The 20,609-nt window shown below is 37.2% G+C and overlaps 1 protein-coding gene across 1 annotated transcript in view; it reads right to left on the reverse strand.

The window, feature by feature from the left end:
* LOC139734242 (uncharacterized) overlaps nucleotides 1-18,171 on the reverse strand; it is a 30,930-nt gene extending 12,759 nt beyond the window's left edge. Inside the window, exons 1-18 of the mRNA XM_071645039.1 lie at nucleotides 18,116-18,171; nucleotides 13,601-13,671; nucleotides 12,690-12,749; nucleotides 11,875-12,004; nucleotides 10,543-10,755; nucleotides 10,009-10,195; nucleotides 9,287-9,358; nucleotides 8,622-8,642; nucleotides 7,732-7,788; nucleotides 7,160-7,258; nucleotides 6,539-6,583; nucleotides 5,464-5,526; nucleotides 4,585-4,629; nucleotides 3,989-4,054; nucleotides 2,813-2,896; nucleotides 2,224-2,277; nucleotides 1,442-1,513; nucleotides 223-273 (exon numbers count right to left, since the gene is read on the reverse strand). Of these exons, the coding sequence (XP_071501140.1) occupies nucleotides 223-273; nucleotides 1,442-1,513; nucleotides 2,224-2,277; nucleotides 2,813-2,896; nucleotides 3,989-4,054; nucleotides 4,585-4,629; nucleotides 5,464-5,526; nucleotides 6,539-6,583; nucleotides 7,160-7,258; nucleotides 7,732-7,788; nucleotides 8,622-8,642; nucleotides 9,287-9,358; nucleotides 10,009-10,195; nucleotides 10,543-10,755; nucleotides 11,875-12,004; nucleotides 12,690-12,749; nucleotides 13,601-13,671; nucleotides 18,116-18,171 (1,446 nt within the window). The remainder of the gene's footprint in view (nucleotides 1-222; nucleotides 274-1,441; nucleotides 1,514-2,223; nucleotides 2,278-2,812; nucleotides 2,897-3,988; nucleotides 4,055-4,584; nucleotides 4,630-5,463; nucleotides 5,527-6,538; nucleotides 6,584-7,159; nucleotides 7,259-7,731; nucleotides 7,789-8,621; nucleotides 8,643-9,286; nucleotides 9,359-10,008; nucleotides 10,196-10,542; nucleotides 10,756-11,874; nucleotides 12,005-12,689; nucleotides 12,750-13,600; nucleotides 13,672-18,115) is intronic.
* Between the last annotated feature and the right edge of the window lie 2,438 nt (nucleotides 18,172-20,609).

The raw sequence follows: 20,609 nt of genomic DNA on the forward strand, positions 1-20,609 counted from the left end.
AACATATGAAATCCATACTTTTGGCGTGCTTTTTGTTTTTGTTTTGCTCTGTTCTTCGAGCCAATATCTTCGATTTCTAACTAGTGACGTAACGGAGCTTTATCTGCATTCGTGATTCCCCGTTATGAGGACACATGAGCAACTGGACGAGAAAACACATAACATCCACAAATATATCGCTATACATGATACGTGTAAAAAGTATTGAAGAGAAACCCTTACTGGTATCAACTGGCTCTCGCCCCCTGTAATCTCCAAGATGTTGATGTCACCCTGAGACATGAAAATGATAGAGTTGATGGAAGGTACAACGTGATTTTTTTTTTTCATTTTCGCTACGAAAGGCGATGACGTGTAATCAGTTTTTTTTTTTTTTTTTTTTTTAATGCTGTATCCTTATGCATCATGTCATTTTTTTCATCGATATAAGGCTTAACGGGGCACCATGTATTCTGGGTAGGCCCTTTTCAGGGCCAAACACACACCCTAGAAAGAATACGTGGTGCACCGTTAAGCCTTCTACCACCCAACGTTCTACCGCCACGGAAGCCTTCAAAGATTTCTTCATCGATAGACATATTGATTAAAAGAGTACTTGATTATAAGGTACCATGTCAACATGATCTGGGAGCTATCACAATCAAAGTATACTCAGTTCTCAAACTTTGACACGAGAAATCTGAAATCCAGTGACACACTTGTTAACTAACCTTTTTTTTTTTTTGTTCTGTGTGTGCAGATTTGATCAGAAAACCTCAAAGTGGGGTACACACTGTCCAACGCTAACATGGCTAAAAGGATTTAAAAAATACCTAATCATACTTGCATCATAACTTCCACAATGCCATTAATTACTAAGCACGGTAAAGATGATATAAAAACAAAACTGATGACAATAACAATAACGGAAAAAAAATTGGACAATTGAAGTAATGGACTTATATGTTGATCCGTAAAAAGATAATAACACTGAAAATGAAACGACCTAACATTAAAGTATTGCATTATCCATGTGCTTTGCTGAAAACGCAGTGACGAGAACTTGACGATGAATGAATGGAGGGGAAACCCTTAAAGGGATGGTACAGTATTGGTGGAGATGAGAATTGGGCTTTTAACTTTTTGCGAGATACCAAGAAAACACTTTTGGAATTGGGTTTGGAATGACTGAAACATCCAAAAACAAAGTAAAACAAAGTGATCGTAACAAAGTGTGGGTCCCACACTTTATCAGAATCACTCTTTTTTGGATATCTCAGCCATTTCAAAACCGATTTTCATCAAATAAACGTTGAATTCCTCATAGAATTACGTGCTCTTTCATATTTTATGAGAGGTTTCTTCTTATTTCACCCCAAAATGTTAGAAACCTGAAAATAGGTCTCACCCAAAACTGTACGATCCCTTGTGTGGGGACAGGGTAAAAATCTGATAATCTTACCAAGTTGCCAGGCGGTCCAGGGGGTCCTGGCTCCCCATTCACACCCTTTAAGCCTCTTTCACCTGAGGGTCCCTTCATGGCAGGTAAAATGAGTAAAATGGAAACTGAAAAGTTCATTCCAAACTATTGTACTGGTAAACGTTTAAATAGAACAGTAAGAATTAAAAAAAATATATATATATATATCATTTGCTATTCTTTTAAATATATTATATTCATATATTATATTTTAGATATGACTGTTTATGATATGTGTGGAATAGATGTCACATTGACTGTACCAAAAAAAAAAAAAAAAAAACGAAAATGGGCCAAAATGTATAATTGAGCTTTTCTAAATTTCATGACAAACTAAATCGTATTCAATTTTGAATTTCTCCTAAAAGCCATTATACTCTGAGGGTTAGACACACATCATTGTACCAAGAAAACATATTTCTTTATTCTATATCTTATCTGAAGGATATCAAACAATCAAACAAACGAATAACGGACGGAGACTGTTTAACTAGCCAGAAACCTGACATCAAAGAATGTTAATTACTATTCATAAAGTCGTGATAATAAATATAAATCAAACTGCCGATATATTCTTGTTTTTTTGACATCACAATAATTTTACACAGTTTACATTCTATCTATAAACCATATGCATGTTAGGGGTACATACCTCATGACAGGTATTACTAATTAACAATTTCCCCTCCCTCAAGTTCTTTCTTTTTACATTCTCGAGTATCATGATTGGATTTTATTTTTCTAATTTGCCAATTAATGCTTACCCTAGGTCCCTCCGATCCTTTGAATCCGTATTCACCACGTGCTCCTTTCTCTCCCTGAAATTATCACAAGAAAAAAAAATAAAGGAAAAGGCAAGTCGATATGCATTAGTGTACATTGTGGCAGATTCTGAAGAATCCTCGTTTCTATTGTCGAAGACATGGAGCAACATTTCACAAAATTAAGTCATAATGTGCTTGATCCAGGTAAAAGAATATGGAGGTTATACAATGACACTTTGTTCTTTGGTAAATCAGTTATGCTATCGACTTAAAGCTTTGGTTCTTTTATTCTTAAATACTGACGGAATGAACCCTCGAGATATGTATCATTGCATTATGTTTTCCTATAAATATGCTTAAGATTGTACTTCCATTTTAAGACGTGTTCATGCAGTATACATCTTCTTTTTCGTCGTGAAATAATAGAAATGAATTCAAATAAGCTCAATAGGAATCAAATTGGGTACATTGACAATCGTTTAACTGTGAAATACTTATGTGATGGAAACTGTTACTGTGAAATAAATCAGAACCATTTTAAGAGTAACTTCGATTTAAACCTGTACAAAAGTGTCTTCCGCCCACTCACCTTTGGACCATCGAGTCCCGGTAATCCACGCGGCCCGGGAAGCCCCCGTAGGCCAGGGATACTCACTACGATATCGATTAGTTGCTGAAGGAAATAAATGATATGAATGTTAAAGGTCCTGTGTACCATTGGGAGCAGTGATTTAAAAATGTTCAAGATATCACTTTTGATGCAAATGTGTAGGTCAGTTGTGTCACAAAACATCCTACCATTTATTATGAAATGTCTCCAATAAAGCCTAGAATATAAGGAGATATCACTATTTTTCTCATTAAGCCATAACTGTAGACGGTTTATCCTGGAAACACTTTTATTATATCATTGTTCACATTGTGTATGTTTAACAATACTTAACATTGATTATACAGGCTCAAATTTTCACAATGGTTGTTTTTATTCCTAACTCACATTTAAGAACTAGTTTGAAGCACTAATGCTGGATCTGTTGTTTTATCTGCAAATGGTAAATTATGCCTTTAACATACAGTGAGCGAATATGGAACTTAGATTTCAGAAAACTGCCAGCATGCTATCTTGTAATTATTGTATCGTTTCTTTATTCTAAATTTACAAGTCCAACGCAATGTATTCTGCCCATTAACGACCCAGTTATTATTTTCATGAAAGGTTCGTTACAGTATACTGATGGGCTGAAATTGTATGCCTGTTCAATGGTTTTATAACATATTGATAAACGTATGTGGGTAGAGATGCGTAGATGAGCGAAGAATTCATATTAAGGTCATTAATACGTAGGCTCTACATAATGGTCCACTATAGAAGCGTAAGATATTTGATGAATCAGCCTTACCAGTCTAACATAATCTGTTAGAATTTAAGGCCATCTCCTTTCTGCGGCTATGGCGAAAAACGCACTTGAGGTAATTGTACTCTTTGTTGTTGTTGTTGTTGTTGTTGCTGTTGATATTATTATAATTTATTATCATTATTATCATTATCATTATATTTATAATCATCAGCATTACTATTATTATTGTTTTTGCTTTTAGTTGCTATTAATGAGATTGTTGTTTTAAATCTATATGACATTTTAAGGAACCAATCGTTACAATTAAATTTTGATTGAATAAAGTGCACCCACAGCAAAAACAAACTTGAGTATCAAGCGAGGGAAAGCTCCATTAAAAGATTGAATGACGCGAGAGAGATTCTTACCTCTCTGGACGGAGTGTCGCCCGGACGACCATCTGGTCCCTGCTGTCCCGGCGGCCCGGCAGGACCCTGTGGAAATAACGCAAAAATACGATGAGTACAGGGATAGGAAGGCGATCAAACAGTGCACACACTCTGATGCAGAAGTAATAGTTATCAATTTCAATTTCAATTTATTTTCATATTTCTCGATGAAAAAATACATCAAATATAACAAAATTAAATGAAATACATGATATCCAGCTAGGAGACGTATATGGAATATTGCAAATATATAAAACATATAAGGGTCGATCTATGAAAGTTGGAATCTAAGAATGAATGCTAAAGAAATATGAAGGAACTTGCTTATTTGCTTTTTTTTCTAAATTTCAATTCAATTTCAATTTCAATTTATGTTCATATTTCTCGATGAAAAAAACACATCAAATATAACAAAATGAAATGAAATACATGGCAGCGACACCTCACTCGGGAAGCGACACCTCACTCAGGATAGTTTACAGCCATAATCATTATTAACTCTATTTGTCATAACGAACATCATTAAGTCGATAAGCACAGAAGAGCAAAAACTTAGCGATCTAGCGGACACTTACCGGATCTCCCTGCACACCAGGTAGTCCTGGCAACCCGTCGCTTCCCTGTAATAAAGAAAAAAATCAATTTAGATAACCTTCGTAATTTATAAAACAGGTATGCATATATCTATATATCTATATCTATATATATATATATATATATATATATATATATATATACTTTTCTAAAACAACTAGTGGGACTACACACAGTGAAGAGATGGAATGTTCATAAATCAAAGACACGGTGACATAATCAAGACAATAGGAACAAACTGTTGAGGGGAAAGGGTGTAATAATTAGTTACAAATTGTTCAGTAGAACTCTTTTACAAAAACTGCAGGCGTCCAACGTCCCTAGCAACAAAGTGATCACGGACTGAATTTGAAGGTAGTGTCACCTGTCCAAAACTACATATTAATGGACATCTTCGCAGAACTTGTATTTTATAAACTATTTCTCTGAGATGAAAACCAAATAGAGAGAAAGAAAGAGAGGATTAACGGTGAAAATGAAATAAAATTGAGCATGTATTTCATGATTGAATTTGAAAATCAATATCAACTTAAGGTTCTGAACATTCTACTGGGTAAAGTTGATGTGCATGATACATAAATTAGTAAAAGAAATGTTATTACATCTTATATAAGTATGTATATACATATACAAAGAGCATAAATGCAAAAACATTTATATCTACTTATATCAATTCAAAATATATGTGATAATCTTCATGTTATCTTCAAGTGCAGTGTCATTGTAAGACCCTTTTTTTCTTTACTTCGTTTCAACAATTACAAAAAAAAAAGGATAAATATTTCGTTTATCTCTTTTTGCATTAAAACTCTCCATATATCTTGGATGGCATCAGATTATTGACTATCTGGTCTTCATACCATCTCGCCCTTTGAACCAGCAGTGCCTGGATCTCCGTCCAAACCACCTGGGCCAGGAGGACCCTGAAAAAGAGAAAAGTTTTGAAAGTATATCTCTCTGTTATGTTAACCCGTTCCATACGGGAACCTGGTGGCCTGTGTATTAAGTCTACGGGGAATCCAGAATTCAGTATGGAACGGGTTAATAATATCAATTGATTTCCCTTTTAGCTTTATCTCTATCATCATCTCCATCGACGTGATCGAGCACAAAAACATTAAAGGTCAAAAAGGAAAACAGATAACAAAACTTTACAAGTAAATTTGTTTTTTTATACAATACAAATGGGTAACATTATGAAAAAGTCACATTTACACGAAGGTGTTTAACTGTTTTACCGGGGACCGAGCTACCGTGGTCATAATCATTACCATGGTAAAACCAGGTACTTCTTTACACCCAAGTTAAGGGGGACAAAGTGTCTAATCAACACCTTATCCCAGTGTATTGGCGCTGGACCATTATGTATTCGAACTCACAGCTTTTTTTATTATTAGTAGTAGTATCCAGGGTCTCGTCCTCAGCACCATCTTGACATACGGTGTGATGTAGCAGATGCACGCTAAGGATTTTATTTCGGTAAGCACGAGGAAAGTTGTTTACTGAATCGACCTCCATTTGTTGCCTACCGGGGTATATTCGAAAACTGCAAATAGCGTCAGTCAGACAATATGTTCAGGGTACACACATCGGTAAGGGTCGATTCCAGTCGTGTAATTACATTATTTTATATTATAGAGATTCGTGATGAAGATGAACACACTCAGTAACTGGAATTCTCGAATATCCGATCCGGTCCAGCCTCTCCCCACTCCATGGTATCTCAACGTTGCCTATCTACAACATCTTTTCCAAGACGGTGTCAACGCACTGGGCAGACTTCGAACCCACATTCATAATTATCCTCCTAGGACGAGCGCAGGGCCTGGTCCAGAACACCATGGTGACCCTTTATACTGCAGGTGGAGTGGATGTACGCTAAGTTATGAATTGGGGGGGGGGGGGGAGGGTCAAAATATTGATAAAGTTTCTTACCCTCGGCCCCGGTGCTCCTGGTGGTCCCATTGGACCTGGTTCCCCCTGAGAGAGAGAGAAAAAAAAAAATCGGGAATGAGAGTTGACTTAAGCAATCAAAAACACATTAACTTTTTTTTTTAAATCTTTCTCCTCTTTTTTTCCCGGAGTGGTTCGCTAATGCACACAGGTACTGCTGTTGGAGATCCACCAAAAGCACAGATTGAACAATCAGGACAATAATGCTCAAGGGATGGTACAGTATTGGTGGATATGAGAATTGGGCTTTTAACTTGTTGCAAGATACCAAGAAACCACTTATGAAATAGTACAGATGATACCATGCTAAGAGGAATTCGATCGCTTTTTTTATATCTCAGCCACTTCAAAACCAATTTTCATCAAAGAAACGCTGAATTCTTCAAAAAATTACATCCTCTTTCATATTTCATAAGAGGTTTCTCACTATCTCACTATAATGTTAGAAACCTGAAGTTAAGTCTCAACCGAAACTGTACGATCCCTTTAATGTATCATAATAGAATACTGTATTCATTATATCAACACTGTATTAATGCTTCCTGATTGTTTAGTGGCTAATGCACACATGCACACATTCACACACACAGCTGCAGGACTCACCCTAAATCCGTCGCTACCCTTTTCTCCCTTCGAGCCAATCGACCCCACCCGACCAGGAATTCCAGGCCGACCGATCTGGCCAGTCTGTCCGCGAGTACCCTGTGAAAGAAAAGAAAGAAAGAAAAAAGAAAAAGTAAAACCGTTGTTCGATGAAAGCACAAAGATGTCCTTTTAATTTGATTTATACCATCTTCAAAATAAAGCTTGCCACTGACTGGACAAAGCCCTATGGGCAAAAATTCGTGAAAACAACGTCTTTCACGGAATTTTCTTAATTACTACTACTTTAATCTACAGTTTAGAAAGAAGACAAAAAACACTGTTAATTGTTACCAAGCACTTGCATTTTGACGTCATTTCTGACAAAGCGCATGATGATAACAATAAAGAAAAAAAAATATAGGTCTTACCAAGAATAAATCATGTGATTTAGACATAATTAACTAGTCATTAACTTCAGCAATTAACGCGTTACATACATAAACTTGGTTGGTCTTTGAAGTTTAGTATCCAAATGCCATTTTAGAATCTGAAAAGAAAGAGTTTGATTAGATGCATTTAAGTTAACTTACCTGGTCTCCTTTGTCACCCTTCGGTCCTTCAGGGCAGCTTATTGGACAGGTTTGAGGCTGGGGAAAAAATGATAGATATAGACATTGATCAGAGAAAGAACGTCAAAAGAGTGGCTGATTAACCATGGCATGAACATTCACTGCCTATGTCAGTATCTGTCATGGTGCTATACATTGCATTACGCTTTAATGACGTTGAATTGTATTACGCTAGTCAGAAAGCACATGGTTACTTGTGGTCCCTGGGCCTTGTTTCATAGAGCTGTTCGCAAAGTTACGAACAACTTACGAGCGACTGGTGATCAGTTCTGATGTGCTATACTTAACAAAATTTCCATAATTCAGCTCAAGAACCGATCACCAGTCGCTCGCAAGTCGTTCTTAACTTTACGAACAGCTTTATGAAACACCCCCCTGGCCTGAATATCAGCTGAATGTAGGAAGTCTTTGGGAGGGCGCCGTCGCACAAGTCTTGCTGTGCCACAATTGCCAGAAGAAGAATTATTACTGGTGTCATGATACCTGAATTGTTCCCTATTCTCTATCTAATACTTATGATTTCGAATCTTCGAGTGTCCCTTCAGCATTTAATTTACTGGGCTTAGCACAATATGAATGGCAATTATGATGATGATGATGATGATTATGATGATTCTCATAATAGTATAGTTGTTTTTATATGACTTGTTATTGTTGCAGCCTGCAAGAAAATTATTCCTAAAGGTACATTCTTTTGACAATGTGCACCACACTGCGTCTTTATTGACGGATTTTTGAATAATGTGCCAAAAACCTGCATGGAATTTACGTAATGAAAAAGTAATACCTCAGTTAAAACAAATACTTTAATTGGAAAGTGAAAAGAAAAGGACGAACAAATACAAACTTACTTCTTCCGTTGGGTCGATAAGCTGACGAAGGAATGAAGAAAAAAAAGAGTCACGATAAAACGCAATAATTTTATATCAATTAAACGTTGATAAATATTGACTTTGGAATAACGTTACCGCAATTAATCCATCAAAACAATTTGAAGGAGTCGTGACCTGAAATAACTCGCCACTGTTTTGTTTTTGTTTTTGTTTGTTTGGTTTTTTTTTGCATGGGACTATGACATTGAATATATTGCAAAACTATTTGCAAGTATTTTCTCATACCTGCAACGGGAAAGAGAAAATGTTAACCGCCTATGACACATTGTGTTTTCTACGAGAGATAGTCATGACTTCCTGGACAAAACCACTATGAATCTACTCGGACTTCAAATTCATCATAACAAACAATAAAAAAAAAACAGACAAATTATCAAACAAACTAAACAAAACACCAACAATCATACATACACACACACACACACACACACACACACACGCACACACGCACACATACATTACACTGATACATTAACAAGACAGGTTCACAAAACTTTCCTTCGGGACGCAAGTTTTACATTTCCGGTAATTGTTTGGTGGAAATAATGAATCACGGGGATTATGATATGCATTGCACATTTGAAAAAAAAAAGACTTATAAGATGGGATTTCCTGTAACTCACGGGGATTTCCGAGCACTGATCTCGGGTAGGAAAGCTCCGGTCACAGTGGATGATCATCCATTGTAAGATAAACTACCAGGATGTGAAAAATACAAAACAAAGCAAAGCAAAAAAACGTGTGTAAAATAACGCTGTAATCAATATTGTTCTGCACGCAGATCATATAGAAGGACAATTTTCATCCACTGTTTTAGAAACAAGTAAATAACAGAAAAAAATTGCAACACACATCACGAAGCTGTGCACAACCTCTGTATGTGAGATAGAAGAATGACACCATTGTCATCCGCGTGACTGAACAGTAACTTGAGCATACTATTCCGAAGACTTTTCTTTTTTTAGTATCTTTAACCTAGTCTCTAATGATCACACAGCTTCTGAAATGTTCGTCACATAATATTTTCGTTAGTGCGCTCTCTTCTGATATGTTCGTTTGAACAAAAGGAACAGTGGTCATTTATTAATATTTCACTTTATATGGTATGGGCCATGTCAACGACATCGATGACATATCTGTTATAATATGTCATGTACCTGACTATCTCTCTTCCTTTTTGTTTGACCGTTCATCTATTCACACTTCTGCAGTTATCTATCTATCCATCCATCCATCTACATATCTATCTATCCATCTATCTATCAACCAACTATCTATTTGTGTACCTATCTGTCAACCTATCAATGTGTCTATGCTAATCCCTTACTCCAGTTTTCTTTCATACCTGCACTGGACCTCCGCCTGAACCAACCCGCCTCCCGATGGTCGTTTCGCCATTGATGTCGACGACGCCCCTGTTCGACAGCGGGGCCGACCCGATACGCTGGCAGTCGATGAACACGTCCAGGGTGTTCTCGCCCACGGCTACGTGAAGTTTATGCCAGTTCTTGTCGAAAAGCTGCATTGCATTCCTGTGATTGATCAGACAGGAGTTATCAAAGCAGGAGCACGATGATTAAGTTTATCTGATATCGAATTTTAGGTATCCGTTAGTGTATTTAACAAAAACATACAAGAAGAAAAGGAATGAAGGGTAAAACAGCACATCGTAATATAATGGCCAAAAGTTGCCTGTCATATAATTATCTACAAATCTAGCATCGTTAGAGTTTATTTGTGAGGGTATCAAAGCGTATGAACGCTTTGCTTGATTACGGGCAAAGCCATGATTGCATGGAAGATTTAAGATGGTTTGTACAAAAAAAAATGTATAAATGGGCTTTAAGAATGTAACCTTATGCTCATCAGATAAACTCACTGGAATCGCACATTCTCCAGCTGACCCAGCTCATTTACGTAGATGAACTGCAGAGTCTTCTCCGAGCCGATGAGGCGGATTCCAACCTGGGGCGAGCCGGCCCGGTCCCGGATGAGCCACAGGAACCAATCCTCGTCCATGCCCGTACGATCCGTTAGCTTGAACGTGGAGACGAAGGAGAAGACCTCTGGGAGACCCTGTGGGAACTGCTGCCTATAGAGGGCGTAGGATTAACAAGCAGACGATCAGAAACTGGTTTGATGGATGCATATAATTAAAAACAACAACATAAAACCGCAACAACAACGACGATGATAATGCGCAATCAGAAAATCAAGGTAATGTTTTCTTCTGTCAGTTATGATGAAAATGATAGTGATAATAAGGTCTTCTTTGTCATGGGTAGCTCTTCAGTGTTGCCATGACTGTATGCTCTATCATGAGGGCCCTGCCATTATTATTACCCTTGCCGCGTTGCCGGGTACCCATTTATACACCTGGGTCGAGAGGGAAATGATGGAGAAAAACGTCTTGTCCAAGGACGTAAGCACTCTGCGGGAATCGATCTTGGGTCCTCCAATTGGGAGTCCAGAGTTTTATCCACTATGCCACCCCTACAGTGCCCCCCCCCCAGTTTAAAACAATTACGATAATTAGCACTATTGGCAAAATCTATCAATTTTGCAAAACACACAAACTCACACACATATTATAATATACACACACTAAAAGAGGAAATCACATCAACAAAATAAAAAAAATACCTTGGTAGATTCGTTTCATTCATGTTTTTCTCTACTCGTCATTCATGTATTTATTTCTTATAATTGAACCACAAAAATTATCAAAGTTGCCCTTTAAAAAAAAAATTGCTAAGAAAATAAATTATTATGATAAGTAAGTGCTGTCGAATTGCTTTTATTGCAATGAGTGACAATATTGCCTCACATTAACATTACGTTGTTGTAGAGCAAGTTTTTGCCAGACAGTTGCAACAATTTAAGAACAATTTTGAAGGTTCGTTAGTACACACCTACACTCTATTCGGATTAACAAACCTTTCGAATAATCAACCTTATTTCATTTTCTCATCAACGAACCCTTGGAATAATGAACCTTACTTCACTTTCGCTAAAAAGGAATCTTCGAAATAACAAAGTTTATTTCAATTTCGGAATCACGAACCTTCGGAATGAGGTAAAAAATGTTAAGATTTAGGAACCCCTTTCCATTTTCTTTTTTAACAAACAAATGTGTAGTGGGAATTTGTCTGTTTCGGAATAGCGAACCTTCAAAATAAAGAGCAACACCCACTAATTTATCCCACTTTACCTCGTTGGCTGTGTGATGTCATGGTTCTTGAGGAGCCTGTATGCAGTTTGAACTCTGTCTGACCCCGACACAACTCTCACCCCGTCAAAGGAGGCTGCGTCCAGCTGGAACATGCGGATGATGTCCCAGCCTCGGATGAGAATCATTTGAGAAGAAAGCAAAAACTCGTAATAAAAGTTATTCAAATATTACAGGATATTCGCTTTGTATTTTATTGTTTGTTTGTTTCCATTATTTGGGGGGGGGGGGGGAGTTGAAAGTGTACAACAATGACATGTCAGATCGTAACGTACAATGTAGTACGCACAGACAATGCTCATTAGTAGGGGGTTCAAACATGTTTACGAGTACGTTTTATCTGTAGCTTGTTTTCTTCTTTCTCACATGTTAGACGTGTGTTAGAGCTCTACTCAAAAATATCCTGGTGGACTTTTGGAGAGGTTTTGTTTTTTTATAAGTATTTCTGCTTCTACGCATTGTTGGAATGATGTTACGATAAGGATTCGCTTTTGCAGCAGTATAATTACAAACAATAAACTGCGATCAATGAACACAATTCAGTTAGAACTTAAAAGCCGAATGATGATAATAATGCTTTCAAATGTATTTTCGTATATTTTGTATTATTTGGGCTCTTTTTGTAATTTATGTGACGTTGGAAATAAAATTTGAATTATATTGCAGACATGGAATCTCAATGATTACAATCATATTGGTGTTAACAATTATATTGATAATGAAAACAAAAACATTAACTGTACCAATAACGAATTGAAAAGAAAAAAACAACGGACAGAACAGGGAATTCTACCTACCTGGTAAATCGTTTTCTTCTACCACTAAATCTCCTGGACATTCTACTGTGCTGGTAATTTCTGGAAAAAAAAAGAATGGCGATGAAAACAGAGGAGAAAAAGCAAACATTGGTGATAAGAATGAGGCCAGGACCGGATTCCCCACTTGTTACGTCCGATGTGACGGTATAGACAATTCGATATGATTTATACCTTGCTTCACGGATGTACACACACAGACACAGACACACATACACACACACACATACACACACACACAGACACACACGCGCACAAATGCACGCATAACTGGGACATTTGCATGTGTAAAACTTCGACTCCAGAAAAGGTCACCGGTTCGAATCCCTCCTCGTGCATTCCTTTCGGGGCAGGATGTATTCTTACCCTCTAATTTTCATGTCCCTCAGTCTTGCCCCCCCCCCCCCCATTATTGATTTATGTATATAATGATAGTTTTGGTAATTACAGTAATAATGATGATGATGATAATATCACTATTATACTAATGATATTTATTTCTATCATTGTCATTAGCGTCTATTTATTTATTATTATCAATATCATTATCATCATTACTGTCATTGCCAGCTACCCATTGATACACCTGATCATACCTGTCGTATGGAGCATTCTGGGCAAAATATCTTGTGTAAGCTTTTATATTATGAACGCATCAATCAGAATTCGAACCCCGAATCTGTTGACAATGAAAGCGCTCTATCCACTGCACCACGGCAAAGATACATTATGTAAATGACTTTGTTTTGTTATATCTCTGTTTCGATGTAAGTATTTGATTTGACGTTTGCAACTCTTCAGAACCAATTAGAATGTGCTTATCAAGGAAATCTGAAACATAGGCAGAATAAGGAACTAACGAGAAAAGGATAATGCCACAAACGTATACTTACGTGCTTTACTTTGGTCTATCCTTAAAACTGTGAATAATGATAAAATGACGATCCAGCGCCTTAGACAGCACCTATGTGAGAAAACAAAAGAAACCAGGGGGTAATTTTTTAGGTAGCAAGATTTTAAGTTTCAAGTTTGGACTAACAGATAATTTATTTTTTTTTTAGATTTTTTTTTTTAAACCCTAAATGGATTCAAACACGATATTAAACTCGAGACACTGAACGGAGAGGGATTTTTTTTCTTTTTGTCTTCTCTCTTCTTTGCTTTCTAAGATGTGATAAATAACATACATAAACATGGAGATGTATCCATAATTATTGGCACATCTTCCAAAACACCTTAACCAGCATAAAACACGCCTCCAAGAATCACACATTTTGTTCATGAAATATGTCCCTCTTTTCAGACATGACAGACACTAACATATGAAAACATCCAATAAATTTTTGATACGTTCGTAATTAATTTCTCAATGCAATCTATTTTTTTTTCATGCCACAGTAACACAGTAACATACTCTATATTATGCATGCGTATACCGTCTTCGGCCATCTTCTTTCGTCTCATGAATAGAATATGAAATAAATATAGAAAGATATATAGGTAGATCGATAGATAGATAGATAGATAGATAGATAGATAGATAGATAGATAGATAGATAGATAGACAGATAGATAGACACAGAGTGTGAGGAATAGAGTAGAAGCAAACACATAGACTTCCCTCCCTGTGAGAGGAAGCACTAACAGGTGATGATAATTGTTGCTCTTCTAGATATGCTGGTTTGTCTCAGTGCTTAGAAACTCTATGTAACATTCCACTATAGTTATAGAATTAAAAAAAATCGATTCATATCAACTTTACGATTGCCCATAATTTAAGTGGCCAGGCCTAGGAAGCAAGACCTGACCACGAGCAAAATGAGAAGAGAAAGTAGAGAGAGAACACACTGGTGAATTACCTACTCATCAAACGACAGTCAATGACGTTAAGCACACCAGTCAAAGAGATAGTATAATGGTGGAAATGGGGATTTAGGTTTCATCCCTTTTTGAGGTAATTAGAAGTAATTTACCGGTATATGAAATATCAAAGAGTATCCATTCTAAGAGAAATCAAATATTATAATATCGGTTTTGAAATGGCTGAGATATCAAAAAGCAAAGTAAAACAAAATGTTCCTAATCAAAGGTGGGTCGTAAGGACCTTTTAAAATCTGAATCCCCGTCTTCACCAAACCTATTCAATGCCTTTAAGTAATTGATCATAACAACTCTCATGCATACATAAAGAATGAAAAAAGAATCCCTCTCCCTCGCCCTTTTGTGTTCATTTTCTTTTTTTTAATATGCTTTGGTACTGCGTTAGAATGTTCCGTTGTTCCGGTATTCCCATCATACAACACATCGTTCTATTTTACTCGTTTGTCTCCGGACGCAACGTGAAACTATGCCACCAATGTGCGTTTGCAGGTGGTTCATAGCCGCTGCCCAAATCGATCGTGATAGATTCCTTCACTTTCCTCGAGACTACAGGTCGCTTTCGTCAATTTCCTACCAGACCACATTCTCCCTACTGGTCATATGATTCTAACTTTCGCCAAAGCGTGGTAATGGGACAGAGTGGTTAGTGTGATGACGGGGAGACTTCAACAGTAATAATATTTTGCTACGACGACATCTATTCAAGGTAGAACATTAACATTTTTTTTTCACATTAACTCTTCATATTTACAACTTCTGTCCTTTGTTTTGTATGTTTTTTTGTCAGGAGTATAGTGTACTTCACACCCTGCTTATTGTCTACGGCGTTATCCATGAAATATGAGCTAACTTACATTCACCGTATATGGCAGGCCAGAGACCACAACTCCTGCTGATCGAATCCTGCCAGTGACTTGTAAAATTGCTTGCTTTTGCATTTTTTTTTTTCATCTATTGAACGCCAGGTGAGCACCGGCATGAAAAGCCCATGATTCTCAAACGCCTTTCGTTTATGGAGAAGACTTTTACACTATTCACCGGTTCGAGCGTATTTTCATGTTGTGCAGATTAGTAGCAATACTAGCTGATTAGTTTGAATTCATCAATGCATTTCTTCTTGAAACTAATATGCATGTAGAAAACTCTAAGGCAAGGCAATTGTCATTCAAAATTATTTTCTCTCTTCTCCACAAAGCCTGTGGATTATTCATCTCCTATTTTCTTATTTTCTTCAAGTTCAAGTTTGACGGAACCGCAGGTGAAGTTTAGAGTATTATCCTATATTGTCTAGAGATGGCGGTGAATATATTCCATCTGGTTTGGATTTTTTTTCAAGACCAGAACTCAGAGCTTGGTTTTGGCCTTGAGAAAGTTGGAAGGTGGACATCAGCTTTCCTGTGACGATTCCATTAAAGTCGTGGTGATACCGCGACTATCTCCAGACCTTAAGCATGCAGAGAGGGGAAAGCTCCCCGGTAATTCCTGCGTTGAGAGTGTGGTTACCTTTTCCGGCGAAAAACCTGCGTGAATCTAATGAAGAGGAGACATTCGCCACATCAGCTGACTTTATAGGTGATCCTGTCTTAGCCTCCATCACCCTGGCTGGTCTGTAGCATTAGGTTGTATTCTATAGCTGCTTCATACAGAATCAACTTTAATACAAGCCCAAAGGAGTGTAAGTAGTAATCGAAATGTAAGTACATTGTACAGCTTTTAATTTCCCGCAGAGTTGCATCATTACACGAAAACATTAAACAGAAACACAGATGGTCTCAATTCAATTCATTGAAATGTGATAAGATATTATTCATTATTTTTTTGTGCACATAAAAAAAAAATGTTCGCAGCAGGTAAAAAAAAAAAAAAATGCACCAAGCCACCTCTACAGTCAAGGATTGATGATGATGGCGATAAATAAACAATGGTGATAATGTCATTTAATGATGATGAGAATGATAACGATACTGATAATGATAACGATAACGATAACGATAATGATATTGATAATGATAATGATAATGATAATGATAATGATAATGATAATGATAATGATAATGACAGTAATGGTGATAATTGCATCACAGTTGTGATGAAATCATAACATTGTTTGCCCAGGAACTCCCTTTAGCTTCAGCAGTATAACCCACAGAGAACATCGCCAATATGCTTATTTCCCAGCATATCCTGCCAAGCATTGACACTTATGGGATGAGGAGGACAGGAACATCTTGTCTATGTACACGGATAGGCAGGATTCAAACTCTCGGTCACTTCGGTAAAGACTCAGGGCCATATTCACTATACACCACAATGCTTCCATACCAAAGACAAGAAAATCGCAATCATTTAGTTCAGTAGGTCACCAATATTATCCGCATGCAGTGAATCATGAGGTATTGATTGGACCGCACAGTTAATGTCAAGATAGAAATGACCATTGACCCTATCTCCTTGACTTCCACTTACAGGAGATAGATAGTGTATAACCTAATCAAGCCCCGTCTGGTTCTCGTTGGGTATGGATAAGTAGGCGATCTTCCCGCTAAGCGGAACAGGTAGCTCGAGTTATAGATCACTTGGCACACCGCGGTCGTTAATATTAGACCACAGTGTCCTGAGGGTCTTCCCTTGGAAAGTTCTTTTTATCCCTCTGTCTCTCACACTTTGTAAGTCCATATTATAGGGAAAAATGCACACTATTAGTTTCCCGTTATAAATGGGTTTGTGGGTTGATGAGTAATTGGCAGTTTGTAGTGGTCAGAATTTTGTTCAATGTCTGTGTATACAGTGATTTAATATTAGTAATATCCGTCAACCTCAATGTTGCCGTTGGCACATGAATTCTGGTATGATAATACTGTTTATATACACACGCACTTTCAAACGTGGCAGATAGTGATTGCGAAATAGTCACAGGTGCAAGGTAGGTTATAAGGATTGTGTTAGAATAATAGCAAGGTTATAGTATAATGGTTAAATTTGATTTATTATTTGGACATGCAATGTGTCTACTATTTACAAATATAAAAACAATTCAGAACGAGCAAAAGTATCGTTTATCCTTTTTTCGTATCAATGGTTTAAGTGGTTAATTTTTCACCATGTAGGTACTTTCGGATATAGACAATAATGATTTAATTGCTATATTACTATACTGATATAGCAAATGGATAAAGGGAAGAAGCTGTATTAGCACGTGGGGATTTCAAAATTGTGTTTCTTTAATCATTTTACAAAATACCAGGTACACATTTACACAAACACTAGGTGTTACAAAAAAGAAAAAGAAAAAACATTTTCCACTTTTGATCCGAGAAATATCAGATAACACTGCCATGGATATGAGTGATAGCTAAATACTGTACAATTAAGTTGGAGGTGATTTGAAAATGAAAGGATGCATTAGTTTCATTAAATCTATGATTAATTGTAAAGTTAGGTTCCAGACTTTGGTCAAATTTTAACCTCTGTACACAACCAGAACTTTACACTGGAACCAATGATGTGTTATGTGAGCGTGCGCTTACAATGACAAAACAATGGACATGAGAATCACCTTTTCAGAGCTCTGCTGACCAGGCATCTGGTCTCTTACTGCAAGGCAAATAAATGCTTTATTAGTAATTCATGATGGAATGCCCTCAGCTGGGCACTGCTAGTCAGAATTCATGGTAAACGGTAAAATACATTGACATATAAAAGGAAAGCACACGATTCCATGTGCTTGCATACACTACATTTCATGATGAATAAAGACTAGCTGTGGTATAATGGTATCATTGTTTTTATTACATCCATCAATTAAAAGTTATAATGCAGGAAGATTATATATGACATGTATAAAGTAGTGTATATTCATACATTATGACTATTGTCCTGTGTGCGTGTGTGCGCGTAGCATACTGGCTGTCGCCGAGCAAGGTGCTAATGTTGAAGCAAATGTTTGTTGATAAATGACAGAGTAATAGTGTGAGATGTAAGAAGATTTAATCAGCTAACGAATCCGTTGCTTATCTTGTGTCACATTGAAAACATTTCTTTCCATAGTATGCCTTTGTCTTAGGCTACGATTTCAACGTTGTTGAGGACACGCATATTATCCATTTTTATATATAAGATAGAAGTCTTAGATATGTTATCTGAAAAGAAAACAATGATTTAAGGCCATTTGAAACTCTAAAACATAAAAGGCACGGAATGGATATTGTCTTTCCACCAATACAGAACATTTCCTGGAATTCCTGCTTTGGGGTCTCATATTAAAAGTTCGCAGATAATGGCTTCGATTACACAGAACGACACATCTTTTTTTGCTCAAGCTCTCTCCTCTCTCTTCTATCTCAAACAGATAAACATGAAGTTGATAGCCATTAACTACCACTAGCAAGTTTACGCTCATAATCAACCTACACCTTGTCTATAGGAGTCAACTAGAGATAGTAATTTACCTGAGCAGAATTTCATAAAACTTCATGTCAGTCGCTGACAACTGTTTTAAGCTATTGAAGGTCTTGCTTCTGATTGGCTGAGAGCAAATCATGTTAGTTAAAAATCACTGCCAAACACTTGATAAAATGCCCCCAAGAGGTTACACAAGCACCGAATACCCATAGGCAGGATGCTTATGAATGTTTGTTTCGAAATGAAAGAGTGACAAGAAAACATAATTGTAACAGGCCTACAATCAGCCTTGCTTGTAAAAATCGACCTAGCACAAATCGAACATTGGCTGATTCGAAGAAAAAATAACGTACCCGGATGCAGGGAGATGTGACTATAGACGTGGATAATGTATTTCATGTGTAACGTCGAACTTCACCATTTCGTCTGAATTCGACTTAGGCAAGCTGACTGCATATTATGATGATAATCTATACCAAACAAATATCACATGGGGTACTCAACAACAGCCAACGCCCCCTTTCACATCTAAGTGTTTCATACACAACACTCTCCCACATTGCATTCTGTCACCACTATCGACAACAATGTGGTGTCTAATTTCGCTGGATCGTCGTACGTGTTTGCCCTTTTGCCTCCCCATTCTCATCCCTGCTACACTTTTATTCATGAGTACTGAAGATTATGTTGGCACCTGAGTTTCTGAAACTTTTCTTTAGGTCGAAGCAACACCTCGCAGGAACCTGGTGGTTCGCTGATGCTGTAGATAATTATGGACCCCGCCTAGAAACCAGCAAGGGGCCGCGCAGGTGCACACCTCTGCTAAATGCAATAATCCAAATCGCGCCATGAAGCGCGCGAGCAAAAAGAACGAGCACTAACTGTTCAACGGTGTGGTCTTAAGCCTGACCTGCGCACGGAGCACGCACGGAGTTGGGTGTGTTGGGATGTGCTAAATTGTGTGATCGAGATTTCATGCACACACCCATATCTTATCGAAACACATAACTTATTCAATACATTGATTTTCCCCTAATACCTACATGCCTGAATTGGGCGGAAAATGAGTTGGGATTATTGACGGATGATGTCCTTATTAAGTGAAGCAAAAAGATGAGAAGACTGGAAACCAAACAAAAATGATAATTATTATTATGCTTGACATGCAGGAAAAGGGAATGTAAAGCCTAGTTATTATGGGGACAACATAGTCAGAATCGTATTCCCTGAGATCTGACTGCAACTGTAACTTTTCACTGCACCATCGTCGGATTTGGCTTTTTATACCTTACTATCTCGTATTATCTAGATCAATAACAAATTAGTAGTTTCAAAATGATGCCCTTGAAACAATCGCCGATATTGATGATTTCTTGATTATGATAATTTCCGAAGTTCTGATTCTTTTTTTAATCAAATAATTGTAATCAGCATAAAACCTCCTTCCTCTTTAAACATGAATGAAGTCCTGTGATAAAAGTCACTGTGACGAGGTAGCACAGTGCGGAGAATATGGAACGCGCTTAGATAACATTGGGATACACAAATTTTGATAGCGTTTTGCTTGTTAAGAGCAGGAATCGGAAAAGGAGGGAGAGAGAGAGAAAAAAAAGCCCCAGA

Source organism: Diadema antillarum, unplaced genomic scaffold, assembly GCF_040938485.1.
Source record: "Diadema antillarum isolate AM-2024a unplaced genomic scaffold, OU_Dant_1.0 seq00000515_RagTag, whole genome shotgun sequence".
Taxonomy (NCBI): Eukaryota; Metazoa; Echinodermata; class Echinoidea; order Diadematoida; family Diadematidae; genus Diadema; species Diadema antillarum.